General features: G+C 58.3%; 3 protein-coding genes across 3 annotated transcripts; 2 read left to right on the plus strand and 1 right to left on the minus strand.

Annotated features, from left to right (window-relative positions):
• Positions 1-1,809: 1,809 nt before the first annotated feature.
• Positions 1,810-2,768, plus strand: GUITHDRAFT_156144 (hypothetical protein). The gene is made up of 2 exons (XM_005820074.1): positions 1,810-2,004; positions 2,226-2,768. The coding sequence occupies exons 1-2, from the start codon at positions 1,817-1,819 to the stop codon at positions 2,743-2,745; spliced, it is 708 nt and encodes a 235-aa protein (XP_005820131.1). The 5' UTR covers positions 1,810-1,816; the 3' UTR covers positions 2,746-2,768.
• Positions 2,769-2,874: 106 nt separating this feature from the next.
• Positions 2,875-3,642, minus strand: GUITHDRAFT_120672 (hypothetical protein; the record flags this gene model as incomplete). The annotated part of the gene is made up of 1 exon (XM_005820075.1): positions 2,875-3,642. The coding sequence occupies one exon, from the start codon at positions 3,640-3,642 to the stop codon at positions 2,875-2,877; it is 768 nt and encodes a 255-aa protein (XP_005820132.1).
• Positions 3,643-10,776: 7,134 nt separating this feature from the next.
• GUITHDRAFT_45361 (hypothetical protein) lies at positions 10,777-11,424 on the plus strand (the record flags this gene model as incomplete). Its single annotated transcript, XM_005820076.1, has 1 exon — positions 10,777-11,424. A coding segment is annotated over one exon (648 nt), but the record flags the coding sequence as incomplete, so codon positions are not given.
• Between the last annotated feature and the right edge of the window lie 7,429 nt (positions 11,425-18,853).

Genomic DNA, 18,853 nt, shown 5'->3' on the forward strand with positions numbered 1-18,853 from the left:
CGAGTGAGTACTATGATAATAACGCAAAGGTCCCTTGTTCTGTCGCGCTCTCCCTCTCCCTCTCCCTCTCCTCCTCCTTCTCCTCCTAACTGTGCTCCCCTGTTCTCCTTCTCTCACGCCCTCTTTTTCTCCTCTCTTCCTCATCCACCTCGCCCTGCTGTTGTCGTCGCATGTTCTTCTTGCCCTGATCCAGTCTTGGCGTGCAGGTACATATCATACACGATCAAATGCTGTCGATCGCCCATCTTCGATTCCGCCAACTGTGACGGAGATCAAGTGTTTGAGCTCTCAGGGAGCCAGGAGGGCATCCGGACATGGCCAGTCAACGTCATGATATGGGGAGATGTTCGGATCGAGTTCTACAAGCACAAGTCAAAGTCAAAGTCGTCCCCGAGGAAGCTCGCCTTCTTCTGTGTCTTCAACACCTCCTTCTACAAGGGAAAGACGTTTGTGGAGTTCCAGAAGAGCAAGGTTGACATGCTGAACAAGGACAGGAGGCATAGGCTGGTCGGCGAAGACTTCTGTCTCCGTTGCAACTTGAGCGCAACCCCGGAGAAGAACGAGCTGATGGAGCTGGAGTCTGACTTCAGAGACATCTTCATGCAGTATGGCGTCCGGAAGACTTTCTCCAAGGGAGACACTATCATAGAGGAGAACACGAGGAGGAGGATGTTGTACCTGATTGTCTCCGGCTCCGTCGAGGGCGTCGTAAACGACATCACGGACGGCACCAATGTCCATCCTCTTGGAAGGAGCGCAGCAGAGGCGATCTCCTTTGGCAAGACGATCGGGGACGACTGTACCCGCGTCCCCAACGTCTACATGCTCGGGCCGGGCTGGGTGATCGGAGCCTCTCCCTTCCTCTCTGCAGCCAACACCATGCTCTTCCGAGCGCGCACGAGCGTGATCGTGTACGGGGTGAAGCACAGGCAGCAGGAGGCGACGAGCTCGGGGGCGAGTGTGGAGGATGTAGTGCTGGAGGGAGTACCCGCCGACCGGCTCTCGACCTTCTACAAGGGGCTCAGCGTCGCCCTTGGCACGCAGCTCTCGCGGATCCGCATCGAGTCGATCCGCATCGGAAATCTCAAGGCGTTCAACGACCGGCAGACGGTCATGGCGGAGCAGGACGAGTCTGAGAAGCTGCGCAGCGCCTGCATCAAGGAGTTCGGGCTGCCGATGAACGAGAAGCTGGTGACCCGGCTCAAGTGCTCCTGTCGGTCAGGAAGGATGAGACGGCCCGCCGGATGCGCCTGCTGGTCCTGCTCAACTACCTGGTCCTCGACCCTGAGTTCTACGGGCCCACCATCTCTCCTCGTTCCGAGCTCTGGTCGGTCCGGCAGGTGAGACTTTTTCTCTTGCTTGTCTCGAAGCTTTTCTTATACCATCATCATCATCATCATCATCATCATCATCATCATCATCATCATCATCATCATCATCATCATCATCATCATCATCATCATCATCATCATCATCAGCACCACCACCATCATCATCATCATCATCATCATCATCATCATCATCATCATCATCATCATCATCATTCATTCATGATTATCTTCAATGCCATCGTCTTGCATCATCCCTGCGCTACACCATCACCTCCTCCTCATCCTCCACCCCTTCCTCCGCCTCGTGACTGTCCTATCAGATGCACAGCGTGGCGCCGGCGGAGGACAGCAATAACAAGTCCATCATTCTCACCTGCCTCGGCGAGCGGGTCCATGGCCTGGACATCGTCGCGAACCTCATCGAGTTTCGCTTCACGTTCCGAGACTCAAGTCAGACTCGCCACATGTACCACGCGCTCTCGAGCATGTGCAAGAAGGCAGAGGAGATCAGAGGGCGGGAAAGGGTCCGTCCCTTCGAGACCGCCAGCATGTCGCAGCTGCTGGAGCGATGCTCCCGAGTTCACTTCCTCAAGAAGAACGACAACCTTCCCGAGGCCTCCACCAAGAGCAGCCTCTTCCTCGTCCGCACCGGCGAGATCCGCCTTGTTACTCTGTATACTCCTCTCTCCCTCCTCTCTTCCTCCTCTCTTCAATCTCTCCCCCTCCTCTCCGCCTCCCGTTGTCACATCGCTTCCTCCTGTCCTCTTCTCCCTACCTCCCCTGATCTCTCTCTTTCCCCATTCCTCCCCTGAAGTGCCTCCTTTCCACCACCACCACCTCCTCCTCGCCATCTCTTTTCTCATGGCAGCGCCGCGTCCTGACCCGAGATGGCAGGGAGGGGAACACGTTCAGGGTGGTGCGGGAGGGCTCCTGCTTCGGAGAGATTAATTTCTCCCTCAACTGCACCGCAGGTCACTACAAGTGCGTTGCCAACGTCAACTCAGTCGTGCTGGAGATTTCACATCCCCAGCTGCACAAGTATCTCAAGAACCAGCCGCAAAGTCTCGCCGCCTTCTTCTTCCTCGTCTTCTGCCAGGCTATCGAGAAGGAGATCAGAGAGACGGTCGAAGAAACTTTCCCGGGCACCTGGAGCAAGAAGTTCAGCATGTCGGCCGATGGGACAGGCACGCTCGGACGGGCTTCGAGAGCAGGAAAGAACCATTCCAAGTCGAAACGAGGCTCCCTGACGTCCACGCCGACGTCTCGGACGGGCCTGATGTCGAAGGTTTCCGGGTTCCTCAACGGAGAGGGCGAGAAAAAGCACAACTTCTCGAGGAGAAGGGGGGAAGGAGCCACCTCGCACAACGGGAATGGAGATTCTAACCATGTCCTTCCACAAGTCACAGTAATCTGATGTAATGTATATTTGAACTCCTCCTCCTCCTCCTCCTCCTCCTCCTCCTCCTCGCTTCCTATCTACTGTTGCTACATCACAACTGCTACTCCTCCTCCTTTCTCACTGCTCGTTCCTGGCTGAACAGCATCACACCTTGACGATGAAGCAGCAGTCAAGTTTCTTGCACTCCGGCTCTCCATCCCTCCCGCTCGTCTCGCCGGAGCTGATGGTCCGCAGCCTCTCGATCACTTCCTCCATCCTCGGCCTCTTTTCCGGCTGCTTGCTTATCAGCTCAGACGCCAGGCCCAGCAGCGCCTCCAGCTCTCCTCCTCCTCCTCCTCCTTCACACTGCGGCATCTGCAGCGGGCGATCGGACGCAAGCTCTTCCAGGACTTCCATCCCCGGCCTGCCAGCGAGGAGGAGGCGGCGACAAACGGCTTCATAGATGAGAACTCCCAGCTGAAACAAGTCATGCTCCCTGCTCGCCAGCAGCGGCTCCACCTCTCCTCTCCTCGCCCACAGCGCAAAGAGATGCCGAGCGTGCTCGGGGGAAGGGACAGCAGTCGGCCAGGCTCCGATCCTGACTCGAGGGGACCACACGGACCAGGGGTACCCCATGAACTCAGTCACCTCCTCCCCCTGTAGCGAGCTCGCGTCAAGATCCGCCAGCTTCCATGGCCCTTGTCCTCTCCTCATACCCAGCACGTTGCGATGCTTCACGTCCCTGTGGCAGAACCCCTGAGCATGCAGCTCCTGCAGTCCTAGAGCGACATGGAGCATGGCGACACTGACAGACGGGATACTTCCCTTCGATCCTGGTGGCCGCATTATGGCATGAGTGAGAATGTCCTCTGCTAGCGGGTACACCAGGCACCTGCTCCCGTCCTCCATCTCTTCCACATGCATCGCTGTCATCACATGAGCGCTGCGAGCTACTGCCCGCTCTGCCTCCTCCCCTCGCCATCTTCGCACTCCCACCACTGTTCCTCTCCCTGATTCTTTCGGCGTGCATTTGATGAAGACTCTTTCCCCATCCTCTCTGTCCCTTGCGATCGCTACGATCTTCCCCATCCCCTCTCCTCCTCCAACCTCCACACCAACCCCAGCGCTCTGCCCTTCCGCCCCCCTGTCCTCCCCCGACAAAATTTCCCAGCGGCCATTGAGGACGCAGCCATTCAGTCCCTGCCGCTCGCATGTCCACCTTCCTCCTTGCCGATGACTTGACCCTTGCCTGCCATGCCCCCCCGGCCCTGATCGCGATGCCCGTGCAGCTATTCTCTCTTCTCCCCCGCCTTCCCTCCCCTCCTTCGCCCCCCACACCCCCACCGCTGCTCCTGCTCCTGCTCCTGCTCCTGCTCCTGCTCCTGCCCAGCCCGTCCCTACTCCATCTTCAAGCTCGTCCTGATGTCTAACAGCACACGCTTCGCTCCTCGCCATCATCGCCGCCATCACCGTCATCGTCATCATCGCTGCCCTCGCCATATCCCCGACCCAGCCTGCTGTGCTGCCTGCTGTCGGGCTGCCCCGACAGTCGTTTCAAGCAAGTTCAACAAGGCGTGTTGAATCATCGGACCTAGTAGATGTCGCAGTGTTTTGAAACTCAGTGACTGTCAGTCCGCCACTCATTCTGGCACCCGGTCACGCGCGGCACGCGGCCCCGGCCCGGGGGGGGGCGAGTCGGATAAGTTGGTCAGGAGATTCGAGGAGGCTTGACCCTGGCACTGTCGCACTTCCAGGAACCAGCCAACTGCTGCCACCAAACTTAAGCGCCATGCCAGCGATGTCGCCGCTATGGCCACCGCCGCCGCTGAAGGAATAAGACGATACCGGCCCGGACTCGGGAAAGCGGCACCTTTTGTTGGGCAAGCCTTGAACTCGGGAGTCGAATCACCTGTCACAGCAGTGCTATCGGATGAACCGTTCAACAGGCGGTCAGTGACAGTGCTGGCAATCGGATAGGACCGGGAAGAAAGGCCTTTGGCGGGACGTGCTGAGCATATGCGCCGGGCATTACGATCGAATGCCCTTGGATCTTCCGCTGTGCTGCTGCTTGCAGATTACTCTCGGAGCGACTCGGACTGAGGTCCGGTACTACCGGCGTATTCGCCATCATTCAACGGTCAAAAACATGTGACATGCCGCAGTGAAGGTTCAAAGTACCATGACGGTACGGACGACGGTCACATGCCCCCCCGCCGGACCGGACTCGATGCCTCGGGAGTCCGAGTGACTACGAGTCCCGAGTCCCGCCCGGCCCGGCGGGCCCGGCCGGGCCCGGCCCGGCCCCCGCCCACCCCCCTTCAATTGAGAGGGCAGCGAGTAAACTAATAGAAGAGTAAGCATAGTTTGAAAAGGCAGCAGTTATACGAGGGTAGGGGTACTTCACAGGTTCAGAGGGGGTTGGGGTAATGGCTATGGGGCTATGCGTTGACGTCTCTTGACCTGTGATGCCGTGGGAGCTCGACGGCAGGGCTACGGATGGCGAAGAGGAGAAGAAGTGAGCACAGCAGAGGACAGGACAGGACAGGACAGGACAAGACAGGAAGGACAGGACAGGACAAGACAGGACAGGACAGGATAGGACAGGACTGGATAGGACAGGACAGGATAGGATAGGACAGGACAGGACAGGAAGGACAGGACAGGATAGGACAGGACAGGACAGGACAGGACAGGACAGGAGATTGGATAGAGGAGTAGAGTCTGTAAGAGAGCATGGAGTGATAGAGGTTAGAGATGAGTTGAACGTGAGGACGACATCCAAGACAACTGAACACAAGACATCGACGGTGTTGGAGCGCGTGGGATCTGAGGAAAGCTAAGTCAGGAGATGATCCGTGACTGAACCAACTTGCTGCTCTCCTTTGCAATCTGTTCACTTCATGTCGACTGCTACAAGAGTCCTCCTCTTCCTCCTCCTCAATGTTTGCCACGTGGGATCCTGGTTCCTCCATGGGCATCTCGACTGGACAATTAGCAAAGAAAACCCGTTGCTGGTGAACTTCGAGCTGTGGACAGCATGGCGACAGGACGCTTTCAGCAGCCAGCGACTGTCAGAACTCACGCAGTTTGAGGACGTGCCTGCGCTGAGGAAGGAATGGGTGAGGGGGCTTGCGGGAGGGCCAGGAGGCATTCTGAATGTGACAGAAGGGACGTCGGCTGACATTAGGAGGAGGATAGTGCTGTGCCCCTTCCCAGGTTGCGAGCTGCAGACAAACGAGTCTCGTTTCAACTTCATCATCACGAGTATGGACGGCTTCCTGGTGCAGGCCCGCCTGTCCTTCTCCTTCGAGTACAACCATTCGGGCAGGTATAACGTTTCTTTCGTCGGATGCTGCAGGGACCAGGAGCTGGAGAACAATGCAGGAACACCATGGAATGTTCGCTCAGAAGTAGTTCTTTACAGCAACATCCAGCAATCTCCCACCTTGCTGCTTCCTCCTATGCTTCACATGCATGCCCCGAGCAGCTACAAGGTCTTGGGCCTTTCGGATTCTTGCAGCTTGCAGTATCAACTGGGAAGGTATGAGACGATGAATGGTCTCGAGATGTTGATCAATGACTATCAAAGTGTCGGGTTCAGTATGCGACCTGACGGCACAATCTCCGTCAGTCAAACGAACCTGAACTGTCTCTACCCGTCGTGTAACTTTCAACTTTCCATCCTGTACATTTGTGAATCGACACGCGGAATCTTCGATCTTCTTATTCATTTACACACATCCAAGGCTCCATACTCGGATTTCGACAACTTTCTCGTCACACCCAGGAGCGCTCCCTGGGCACAAGTCAAAGTGAATTGTAACACGTCAGAATTTTTCCCACCAATCGACACAGAGTACACTGTGTCGGATTGTTTACATGTATCTAGACTCTCTGAATTCTCCTGCAAGGGGTTTGTTGGTTTGTGCCCCAGCAGGGATTATCAGGTTGCAACTCAGTACCAGCATCCCTTGTACAACAGGTTGGTTCTTTTCCGCTGAATTGCTCCACTCCCTACCTGACTGTGTGTTCGACAGTTGCTTTCTTTCCGATCGATGCAGGGCGGACCAGCATCGCCTGTACTGCACTTCTCTTGCCTTCACTTCATTTCCGAACGATTTCCTCCGCTACGTCTTCAAATCGGATGACAAGGAGATCAGCGTCATTCACCTGATTGGAACCCTGCCAGCTGAGCTTGAGCTGTTGGACTGCAGCACTCGCAACCTCCTCCAAGGTCACTGCGCGGGCAGCCACCTGCTACCAGGGTCAACCAGTTTTGACGTCAAGTGGAAACACGTCTGCAGCACCAAGACAAGCTTCTCCCTATGTCTGGTTGCTGAAGACGCCAGCGGCGTTCGCTCTCTACCAGTCTGCCACTTCTTCTCCGTCAACCAGTCGATGGCGAGCGACTCTGTCAGCATATTCTCGGCGACTGAGCGGACAGGTGGAAGGCTGCTGGACCTGCCTTCTCAGTCACCTTTACCTTCTCTTCAAGTTGACAACCAGGTTGAGCTTCAGCTGAGCATCGCGCAAGAGCCTTCCGAGATCATCGCAGGAGAGCCTTTCCTGGTCCAGCCCATCGTCGCTGTCCTCAACAGCTTCGGGGAGCATCTGGACGGCAAGGGCCTGCTGGTTGAAGCGTCTTTGAAGAACAGAGGGTTCCAATTGCTGGGCAACACATTTGCCGAGGTGCGATCAGGTCTTGCAGTCTTCACGGACTTATATGTCACTCCCTACGGCTCTTCCCTCGTTATTCGCTTTGATATGCTTTCGGGCAACTTGAGCTGGTCAGTAGAGACCCCAGGCTTCGCTGTGTTGCCTCCTCCCACACGCCTGATGGTCTTCCCTCAGCCCTCTGCCTCCTACGAGGCAGGCATGCGGATCGTCTCGGTCGTCGTCTACCTCCTTGACGACGACGGGACCAGTGCTGCTCTTTCTCGCAAGATGGTCGCCATGACAGTGAACCAGCTGGGGGCCGCCGGCTCTCCTCCTCAGCAGGCGCTCGGGGATACGGTCTACGTGCAGGCCTATAACGGACGGGCAGAGTTCCGAGACATCGTCATCCTTAGCTGCGGCGACTTCGCACTCAAGTTTCACCTCCGGGACGATGTACAAGTCCAGCTCCAGTCCAGCTCCTTCAAGATCGTGCCTGCAAGACCAGCCCTGCTGCTCGTGACGCGCCAACCCTGCGCCGTCCCCTGCAACCCTTCAGCTGGGCTCAACCAGATCAGTGGAGACCTGCTGGAGGCGGAGGTGGAAGTGCGCGACAGCTTCGGGAACGTGATCCCCTGCAGGAGCTCCTCGAACGCCTCGGTGATCCTCCGATTGTTCAGATCGGACTCGAGCAAGCAGGTCAGCCAAGCACTGCTGGGGGGCAGCCGGCATGTTCCTCCGACCTCGTGCAACCTCTCGGCAGACGTGCTGCGGTACAAGTTCACAGACGTGTCGATCTCGGTCACGGGGCTGTTCTCTCTCGAGTTTCAGGTCGATATCGACGACTTTCTCCTCCTCAACACTTCGCTCGTCTTCTCTGTCTCTCCTCCCGTCGAGTACCTCAAGGGCTCCGCAGAGCCTGACCTGACAGGCCAGCTGACGGCGGGCAAGAAGTGGGATTTCTTGATCAGAGTGGAACTCCTGACGCGTTCGATGCTTTCCACCTCGTCCATGCGCAAGGTTTCAGTGGTTTTCAACTCCTCCGACGCCTCCTGTGCTCGGCTTCCTCCCATCAACAGCTCCAACTACAGCTTCTGCCCCGTCCCCGACGTCATCTGCCACCCTGAAGACAGGTTCTTCGCCATCTCCGAGGCCTTGGCGAGCAACGGGCTCGTCTCGTTCCACCCGTCGGCCACCAACCAGTCCGGGAGGAATTTCTTCATTTCGATTCTGAGCGGGGGGGTGCGAGGAGCCTTTGGGCCCCTGCAAGTGGCTGCGGCTGAGGTGAAGACAATGGAGGCTCACTGCGTTAGGAGCGAGAGCGTAGCAGAGAGGCTGGTGGAGCTCGAGGCGACCTTGTTCCTGCTGGATGAGTACAGGAACCTGGTCAACCTCACGGGTGAGAAGGTAATGGTGAAGGCAGCAGCTGGGGAGGAGACGAGGTTGTTCTTACGGGGAGAGGTGGAGGTGGAGGTGAACGACGGCATTGCAACCTTCTCTCAACTCGAGATTGAATGCCTGGAGGTTTTCGTTTTCCACCTGGAGTTCTACCTTGTCTCCGATCAGAACTTGAGGGCTACAGTCGAGTTTGACCCTTTCACGATGAAGAAGACCGAAGCTAGGTTTGACATCGAGCAGCAGCCCCAATCTCTCCCTGCTGGCGAGACGCTTGTCAGCACCAAGGCAAAGATCGCTCCACCTGCTCTCAGTGCGCTGGGTCAGTTTGTTTCTGTCTCCCTCAACTTCTCCGCGTGCCAGGACCCGACACAAGTTTACTCCAACCAGCGCATGTCGCATGCTCAGCTGTTCGCGTCCTATCCTCTGTATAACAACCAGTCCTTCTACCTCTCTCACCTGAGGGTCCGCGACGTCTCGGCCCAAGACTTCAATGTCACCATCTTCTTCACGGATGCCTCGGACTCTTGCGAGCAGATTCATCAGTCAGACCCCAACATGGAGCAGACTCTCTCTCCTCCTTACCACCTCGCCTGCCGTCCGAGCGAGGGCACGTGCGAGGCCGTAGGGGAGGAGGGGACGACGCCTTACCTGCATGTGACGATGCTGCGGGACGTCAGGGGGACCGTTAGCGTGTGTGTCGTCGATCAAGTCAACCGGCCGTACGTCCTCCCCGTGGTAGTCAACGAGTCGGGGACGTGGAAACCGTTCTTTGACCTCACCGTCTTCTTTCAACGGAACTTGTCAACCGGGATGCTCTCGAGCCAAGAACTCTCCATCGGGTCTTCACAGGACAACAACACCCTCTGGTTCCTCGGAAAGCAGCTGGATCAGTGCTCGGGGTTCTTCTACATCTCAGAAGACCCGAGGGTAGCTGTCAGCTTCACCCGAAGCTCCTTCACCAACCGCTCTTCCCCCTCGGACTGCCCGACTGACCCTGAGACTGGCGTCGAGTACTCGTGGGCGACATACAAGGACGTCCTGCTGTTGAGCACCTTCGCCACGGGAACGTCGACTATTACGATGGGAGCAGTCACTCAGCCTTGCCGGGCGCTGCTGCAGGAGCAGGGGACCAGGAACCAGTTGATGTTTCGAGACTCGGAGGAGGAGGGGATCGTGCTGGAGTATGTCGGAGACACCAACCTGTCCCTGTCCCGCAAGAAGCCCGAGGACGGAAGGATGGCAGGACTGATCTGTCTGAGGAGGCTGCAGAGGCAGGAGGTCGACCCTCCCGCTGCACCTTTGCTGGCGTCAATCCTTCAGCTGGAAGTCAGGAGACCTGCACAGGTAGATGGTGGGAAGGTCGTTGTTCCAGCAGTGGACCAGAGAGTTCAGCCCGAACGAGACGGACAAGTCGTGGGTTTCACCTGTCAGAACATGACTATCCGCTTCTCAGTCACCGCAAGGCTCAACACGTGGACCGGAATCCTCCCCTCCGCCTCCTCCCACCCTCACTTCATCCGTTGGGCAGAGTCAGTCCAGGGTGTCAAGCCAGACGGGGGGAGGGTGTACGTATTCGGGGACGAGGGCAAGGACTGGGTCTATCCCCAGCAGAGGAACTCGTTTGGTGCCCAGTACATGGACGTTTCCCAGCTTGTGGAGCAGGAGGTCATAGCTGGGGAGGCTTGTCATGACTGGCCGCTCGATCTCCCGGTCTACTTGGAGTATCGGGTTGTGACGAATAGGAAAGACTTTGACAACTACAAGACTACGGTAGTCTTCCACCGCCTCCCCCTCTCTGTCAACGAGGCCGTGGAGGCTCAGCGGCAGGAGAGAAGCAGGAACCTGACGCTGAGCGACGGATCTCGTTGCTCCCACACGTTCCCCGACACCCGCAAGCTGTTCTGCCTTAGGATCGGGGCCCACTGGAACCTGCCGGGGCTGATAGGAAGCGACTCTGAGAACTGCGACGGAGCAGACTATCCATGTGAAGTGATCAGGTGCGGGGAACAGGTGGCAGAGATCCGAGCTGGAGGTTTCCACTCCTGCGCGCTCTTCCAGGACGGCAAGGTCTCCTGCTGGGGAAGGAACTCCCTGGGGCAGACCGACGTCCCATTCAACCTCTCCGCCCCCGCAAAGTCGATCGATGCAGGATCATACCACTCCTGCGCCGTGCTGAGAAACAAGAGTATCTCGTGCTGGGGAGATGACACGATGGGTCAAAGCAGGAATCCTCCTTCCCAGCTCAGCTGGGTCCAGGTCAGCTGCGGAGCCATGCACACGTGCGGCATCAGAGAGGACCTGAATCTCTCCTGCTGGGGAGACGACACATACGGCCAGAGCTCTCCAGGTGTGCATGCGGCATGGCAGCAGGTCTCGTCCGGCCTCTTCCACACCTGCGGCGTCTCGGTCGAGGGCGACGGATACTGCTGGGGAGGGAGAGGGTTCGACTTCGGACAGACTGAGATCCCGCAGGGCAAGTGGAAGAAGGTTTCCTCAGGCAACACGCACAGCTGCGGCATCCTCGTCAATGGCACCCTGCTGTGCTGGGGAAGTAGCCAGTGGGGGATGCTTGAAGTCCCGCCAGCGCTCTATGAAGACGTGTCATGCGGACTGATGCACACGTGTGCGGTGACAAGGATGGGAAGGATGCTCTGCTGGGGCAACCACTACTGGAACAAGCTGGAAGTGCAGCCTCTGGTGGCGGGATGGCGATCAGTCTCGAGCTCCTACGAGCACACCTGTGCCGTGCTGAAAACGGGACGAGTATCGTGCTGGGGATCCCCCACGTATGGAAAGCTGGCGCTGTCGTCAGCCCCTTACGTCGAGTTTGCGGACCCTTGCACGGTGAAGAGCAACCTGGTGGGCGAGCAGCTGGGAGACTGCAAGGATGAGATCCACGTGACGAGCGTCTTGGTGAGGCTCTCTCAGCACATTCCCAGCTCGCAAATCTACTTCTCCGTGGACGACGAGGCCTCCCAGCTCTACGCGGCCCCGTTCTTGCTCCGTCGCTCGTCATCCGTCAAGGCCTGGGCCTCTCCTGGCACAGACCGCGAGGTCACTGGCAGCTCCTCGACCTTCGGCTTCTCCCTCAACAACTTCACCATCAAAAGTGCAGACCCGACGTTTTCTCCTCCTCCTGGAACCTTCACGACTCAAGTCGCAGTCCTTATGGCTGGCGATGACGTCAACGAAACTTCCATCTACTACTCCCTCGACGGCAGCGAGCCATCGCTCCTCTACAGCCCTCCCGTCCTCCTCGGCAACCTCACCGCCAACTCCAGCGGGGTGACGACAATCCGAGCGTACGCGACGCGCGCAAGGACGCTGAGGAGCGAGGAGGTGAGGAGGGAGTACTTGACAGTGGTAGCGGCGGTCTCGTTCGAGCCCAACAGCACAGACGTGCTGGAGCTGGAGGATGCTCGCGGCCTTTCCGTGAGCTTGTCATGCGACACACCCGATGCTCACATTCGGTACCGGCTAGTCAATCGGTCGTCCGACGTGTTTGACTACGCCTCTCCTTTCATCGTCAACCACTCTCATGCCGTCGTGGAGGCCTGGGCGACCAAAGGGAACCTCGCAGAGTCACCTCGATCTTCTCATCTCTTCCTCATCCGCTTGCCCCCTCCCCTCTTCGACCCTCCGCCAGCCTCCTACTACCTCTGGGGGCCCATTAACATCTCCATATCCTGCAAGTACGGCTTCTCCGTGGTGTATCAGCTGGACGACCAGCAGGAGGTGACTGGAGGCTCATTGGTCGTGATGCTGCTCAGGCAGAACGCGAGCTTGACCGCTACATGCTCGTCGATCGAGGGCTCGTACATGCCCAGCAAGACAGCGAGCGCGATGTACATGATCAGAGACTTGCGAGTGGAGTCAGCGGAGGTATGGGAAGAGACTTCGCTCCGCTCCTCCCCTAACCACCTCTCGTTGCTCATCGTCACTTCTATTCCCATCCCTACCTCAAGCAACATCTCCATCTCCGGCATGGACCGCAACCTCATCCGCTGGGACCTCCCTCATCCCGTCTGCTCGGACTCATCCTTCTCCCTCACGGGCGGCGAGCTAGCGGTGAGTGGGGAGGACGCCAGGAGGAAGAGATCAGTCGCCTTTGCATCCTTCACTTCCTTCCAGTGCGTCAGTGGTTACCAGACCGCCCGATCAGCTCCCAGGGTCTGCGACACCGGAGACTGTCCGCCCTTCTTCAATGCTCGTTTTCTTGGCGTCTCCCACAGCAGCTGGACCCAGACGGTCTCGATCGACCAGGAGGTGAGGATGAAGATTCACTACAAGTTCACGCGCCCTTGCTCGTTGTCGGAGAGGCTCAACCCTTCGCTGTCAGGCTGCAGGTCGTTCACTTGGAGGGTCGAGTATCGCTCCCTCAACTCGAGTGGACCCGGGAGGTGGATGGAGAAGAACTCAGCAAACGAGACTTTCTTGTCCACTCAAAATCTGACCATCGTTGACAACCAGGGGAACGTAAATCTCTCGGCCTTCTCTTCTCTCTTGCAGATCGTCGACCAGCAGGCCACGTGGGGCCCAGGTTTCTCCAAATCTTCTCACATCGAATGTTCCTCTGTTGCCTTCGGTAGCTTCGCTCTCGCCCATGGCGTCGTCCAGTCGGTACTAGAGATGAACCTTGACGATCGTACAGTCTTCTTCTCAATCTCCGCAAGGAACCCCTCCAGCTCGACCAACGGAACCTCCCGACATGTCACTGTCAGCGGCTGGTTCTCCAACGCCGCCAACGAGAGTTACAAGGAGTCAGACCCGCACGCGCTTGCCGGCGAAGTCATGACAGGGAAGGGAGGGTCAGGCTTCCTGGCCAGCAACATGTCCAGCAGGGCAGCTGAAGGAGAGGAGGTTGTGACCCTCAGCCTGCTGGCAAACTTCGATGCCTTGGACGTCTGCAAGAACGGATGCCAGCTCAACATCAGCTCGACCCAGGGCGACTTCACCTTCACTAAAGATCTCCTCCACTACGGAGGGTATGACCTCGTCTCCTACACCGAGGAGTCGTTCTCATGCAGGGGAGCTCGCTCCTGCTCAACGATGCTCCAGGATTACGTTCCTCCCTCCGCCTCCCTCTCGCACGCTGTCATTGACGTCTACGTGGCCTGCACAGACCTCGACGGTCCTGGCGAGTTCATCGAGACAGTGCGGGTAGGGCAGGAGGAAGTTCGGCAGTTTGACGCAGGGCCATGGCAGGGATGCGCCTCCTCATGCCAGCAGGAACGGCAGGTGGTTGCCGGACTTGACGTCTCGAAGTTCAACGGCAGTCAATTCACGGTTGATGTTTCGGTGTCGGAAGGCGTCGACTGGTTCACGTGCGAAGACCTTGACGTGAATCTGCTGAGAGTGCGAGTGAGGATACAAGTTGGATACACGCTCACAAGTCAGCTGCGAGACAGCAGGATGATCAGTTTTGACCTTCGTCCGATCAACTTTGACAGCCAGTGCCTCCTGTTCTCCTCTTACTTTGACGTCTTCGCTGTCAGCCGTGCGGCCCTCAACTCGACGTGCGTCCAGGTCTCGTTTGTATCGAGTGACGTTTCGTTCCTCTCCTCCTCCAGGAATCTTGAGTTCTCGCTGTCTACTGGGGAGCAAGTCAAGGCAAGGATCAGCTACTGCAGTACAGCAGGAGCTGAACCGCAAGTGCTCTACCTTCTCAACGATTCCTACGTCTCTCGCAAGCTGCTCCAAGCTGACCAGCTCCCCTTCTGCTCGACCTTTGCTCGCTTCTCCTTCGTCTGGGAGCCGAGCTCGGCTGAGCTGCAGGCAAACAGCCCAGCAGAGCTGCTCCGCCGGCTTCAGTTCCAGCTGCGTCGAGTCATTGCCACCGCTCTCCTCACCCCCATCGACAAGCTTGACATGCAGTTTGAAGGCTGCGCCAACTTCACGTGCGTTGCAGATGTAACGTTCAACTCAACGGCTGACCAGAACTGCCGAGAAGCTGCCAAGGCTCTCGAGGACGCCAAGGTCGAAGAGGCTTTGAGGGTCTCGGGGTGGAACGTCAGCGTCTCGTTTGCCGTCGAGCCGCAGGTGCATCTGGTAGGAGGAGACCTGCTGCCACTTGGGCTGGTTGAGATGATCCCGATGGGAAGCGTCGTCGTCGGAAGAAGCGATCAGTTCAACTTCGCGGGCTACCCGGCTGTGACTGGGGTGACATTCTACCGGACAGCCTACAAGGACGTCCGTCTGCTGGGCAACAAGCTGGTCTTCTCGTCTGATGGGACGTTTGAGTTCACAGACTTGCGCATTCAACTTTCATGCCACCTCTACAACCTCGTCCTCACCGCCAACGTGTTCAACGACCTGCTGCTGTCGCAAGCTACTCCCTCCTTCGCCGTCTCTCCTGCCTCGCCCGTCGCTCTCAAGATCAGCGACACTCCCTCGCTCCTCCCCAACTCGCTGCGATGGCCGTGCCTGAGCCAGCAGGACTGCGCCGGGAGCTCGTTGCTGGCGGGCTCAGAGTGGCTGGTGTCAGTGACGGTAGTGGACGAATATAACAACACCTGCAACGACGTCAAAGGCAACCTTACTGTTGCACTCGCTACCGGCGGGTCCGTCATGCAGACCGACGACTTCCTCCTCCTTCAAGGCTCCGCCCTCCTCCCCTTGCGCGTCACCACTGCAGCGAGCGGCTACCAACAAAACTTCAGCTTTCCCCAGCTCTCCCTCTCCTTCTTGTCTTCGACCTTCTCCGTACTCCCGGCTGCTCTGAGCGTTCTGAATCTAACCTTCACGGTGCCTCAGTATGACCTGCAGGCGGGCGTCTGTCTCTTCCCTTCCCCCTCCCTGAACCTCCTCGACGCCTACGGCAACTTCGTGACCGAGCGGCTGCTCGTTTATGTCATGCTGCTCAACCATCCCGCCGACCTGGGATGCCTGCACAGCAACTGGACTGGCATACAGAGTAGCTCAACTTCAGCTGGGCATGTGGAGTTTGACGGGCTGTATGTCACCCGAGCTGGGCTTCAGCACCGGCTGGTCTTCTTCTGCGAGGGTCTTGTCAACGTCTCGCGGGCCTTCGACGTCCTGCCTGCCGCCATCTTGTCATCGAGCGACGGGCAGCTGGAGGTGATCTTCAACCCTTCACAGGCAGTTGTTAACGAGAAGTTCCTGGTGCAACCCGCCGTCCGCGTCCTTGACAGCTACGGGAACTTTGACAGCTCGTACCAGGGGCTGATGTGGGCCAAGAGCGCAAGCAGTGGCAGCTCGTCGATCCTGAGAGGCACGTCAATGGTGGCGATCAAAGACGGTACCGCAACGTTCACCGACCTCCTCCTGACGGCAGCTGGGGAGCAGCAGCTGCGGTTCGAGGCTGACCTCGGCTTCTCCGTCCTCAGCTCGAAGTTCTTTGTGGGTGACTCGATCGCCTCGCTCCAGGTCTTGCAGCAGCCCAGCAGCAACGCGGTGGGCCAGGTTTTCTCAGCATCTCCCGTCTTGAGCTTGAGTGACGGGCTCGGAGCTCCTGTGCATTTCTCACGGGAGAAGGTGAAGGCAAGCGTTGTGGTGGACTACTTCGAGGCGCAGAAGACCTTCAGCTGCGACTTTGCGGGATGTTTCGCCTCCGCCTCCTTCGTGAACTTCTACCCTGAGGAGACTCTGCTGGAGAGTGCCTTCCTGGATGTAGAAGTGACAGCGTCTGACTACGACGACGTCAACGAGTACGTCGAGGACATTCTGATCAACGGCGTCCCCGTCGACCGAGGGGACAAGAACTATGTGTGCAAGCCGGGGCTGGCGAATCTTTGTCAGCAGTTCGTCTCGTGTAGGTCGCAGATCGATGTGACCTCGCAGTCGCAGAACAATCTCTTAACTCTGAACGTCAAAGTCTCGGACGCTGTCAACGAATTCTGCCATCCAATCTTGACCGTACGAGCGATTTTGACAGGAAACTTCAGGTACAAGCAGTGGCAGCTGGACAGAAGCGTTCTGGGAGGGCAGAAGGAAGTCATCCCAGACGGGAGGACCGTCCGCTTCTCGGCCCTGCAGATGAACCGGGTGGGCAAGAACTTTCAGCTTGTCTTCTTCACGGAGAGTCAGGCAGCTCATGTCGAGTCCCTTCCCTTCAGCATCTTCACGAAACCGGCTCAGGTGAGGGTCAGCTGGGCTTGACTTGTGACCTGAAGTGACTTTGTGCGGCAGATCGTGGTGAGGAAGGAGCCCCAGTTCGTGATCTCCGAGGAGGAGCTGAGCAGTCCGATCGAGGTGGTAGCCCTCGACGAGCAGCAGCAGCTTGTCAACTCCTTCAGAGGCGAAGTCAACCTCTCCGTCGCCTTCGCTTGGAAGACTCTCGACTGCTCTCAAGCCTTCGACCCCTTTGCCTGGCTCGTGCTGTCCTCCTCCAACCAGCCAGCTCTCCGCGGGCTCGCCTCAACACGCGCAGCTGGGGGTGTGGCCAAGTTTCCTGGACTGGCTCTGAGCTCCCTGGACAGCAACGTCTCTCGGGTCATCCTGCGCGCGAGCTACTGCCTCGACAACTCTTGCTCCTACGCTGACTCCCTCCCCATCCGCGTCCTCCCGCCCGTCGACAGGATGGAGGCGGTGGTGTCTGTCGGGGAGGTCTTCCTTGGAGAGCAAGTGACTGCCCGCGTCTCGCTCTACCACACGGTCTGCGGGCAGGAGCGACTGGCTCCCTCCCATGCCCTCGTCTGCGTCAACTCGTCGACTCCCTTCATCGCCGCCAGCCCCTGCGTGACGTCGAGCGATGGCCTCGCCACCTTCAACGTCAGCTTCAACAAGTCCATCGGCCGGGCGCACCTCACCTTCTCGCTCTGCAGCGACTCGTCATGCACAACCAGCCCCCTGCAGACGTCAGCTGATGTTTACCTCGTTCAGTTCCCCTCGAGGATCAGAGTTCAAGGGCCCGATCAGGACGTTGTCGTCGGATCCCCCCTGCACTTCGACGTCTTCCTCGAGGATGCCAGCGGAGCCCCAGCAGAGGAGTCAAACGTCACAGTCACAGCCCAGGTGCTGGGCTTTGACTCCTCGCTTTTCCTCTTCCAGGGGAACCAGACTCTGATCCCCTGGATGGAGGGAGTGGGAGGCCTCTGTAACCTCAACATCCTTTCAGCGAGGACGAGGAAGGGACACGCGAGCTTCGACTTTAGGGTCGACAAGCTGCAGGCTGGGATTCGAATCCGTTTCACCGCCTCGCTCAAGAGGTCGCGGATCTGCCCAGCAGGAGGCCTGCAGACGACCACCTGCGACCATCCCTGCGACGCAACCTACTGCAAGAGAGACGGCATGTCAACGGCGGAAGCATGCGACTCCTCTCCCTTCTGCTTCTTCTCTCCCTCCGATGGCTGCCAGACCCTCTGCCCCTGCCTTTCCTCCGTCCGCTCTGACCCCTGCAGCCCCTGCTTCGTCGTCGCCGACTACAACGTCAGCACCATCACGGGGGCTCCTCGTGCCCGGCTGCAGCTCGTCGTCCTCCATCAGCCGGGGGATACGGATGTCGGGGCGGTGATGACAAGGCCTCCCTCGGTCAAGGTCCTCTCCTGCATCCTGACTATCTGCAATGCCATCCAGAAGCAGGTCACCGTCAAGGTGGTCCCAGCCGAGCAGGAGAGCCTCACTCCGCCTTGTCTCTCCCAGCAGGGGGGCACCTGCAAGAACGACATCGTGCTCGAGAGTAACGCTGACGGGGTAGTGAACCTGCTCGACGTGGCGATCAACAGCACAGTGCGAAGGCTGAAGTTCCTCTTCCTTGTCGGCTCGGTCAACGTCTCGACCAGATCGTTCGACGTCTTTCCCAGCATCGAGTCTCAGATCCCGACCATCGACCGCCCCACTGGCGTCTCCTGCTACGAACCGGGAGGGGCGCTACAGACTCTCTTCATCCGAGCAGACAGCACCTTCAACTTCTCCTTCCAGGCTAGTCTCGCCGACCTCAACTTCGTCCCCATCCCGAGCTACTCGCTGAGGATCGAGGTAGAGCACTCCGAGCTCCCGCCCGCGTCCTACCTGACGGAGGATCGCCGCTTCTTCAACTGCCAGCACAGGAGAAGGGAGTGGGACCAACGGCTTCAGAGGTACACCCCAAAGCCAACCTTCGACCCTCTCCGCGTCTTCCGACAGTTCGTGTGGT

The sequence above is a fragment of the Guillardia theta genome (genome assembly GCF_000315625.1).
Source record: "Guillardia theta CCMP2712 unplaced genomic scaffold GUITHscaffold_192, whole genome shotgun sequence".
NCBI classification, from domain to species: Eukaryota; class Cryptophyceae; order Pyrenomonadales; family Geminigeraceae; genus Guillardia; species Guillardia theta.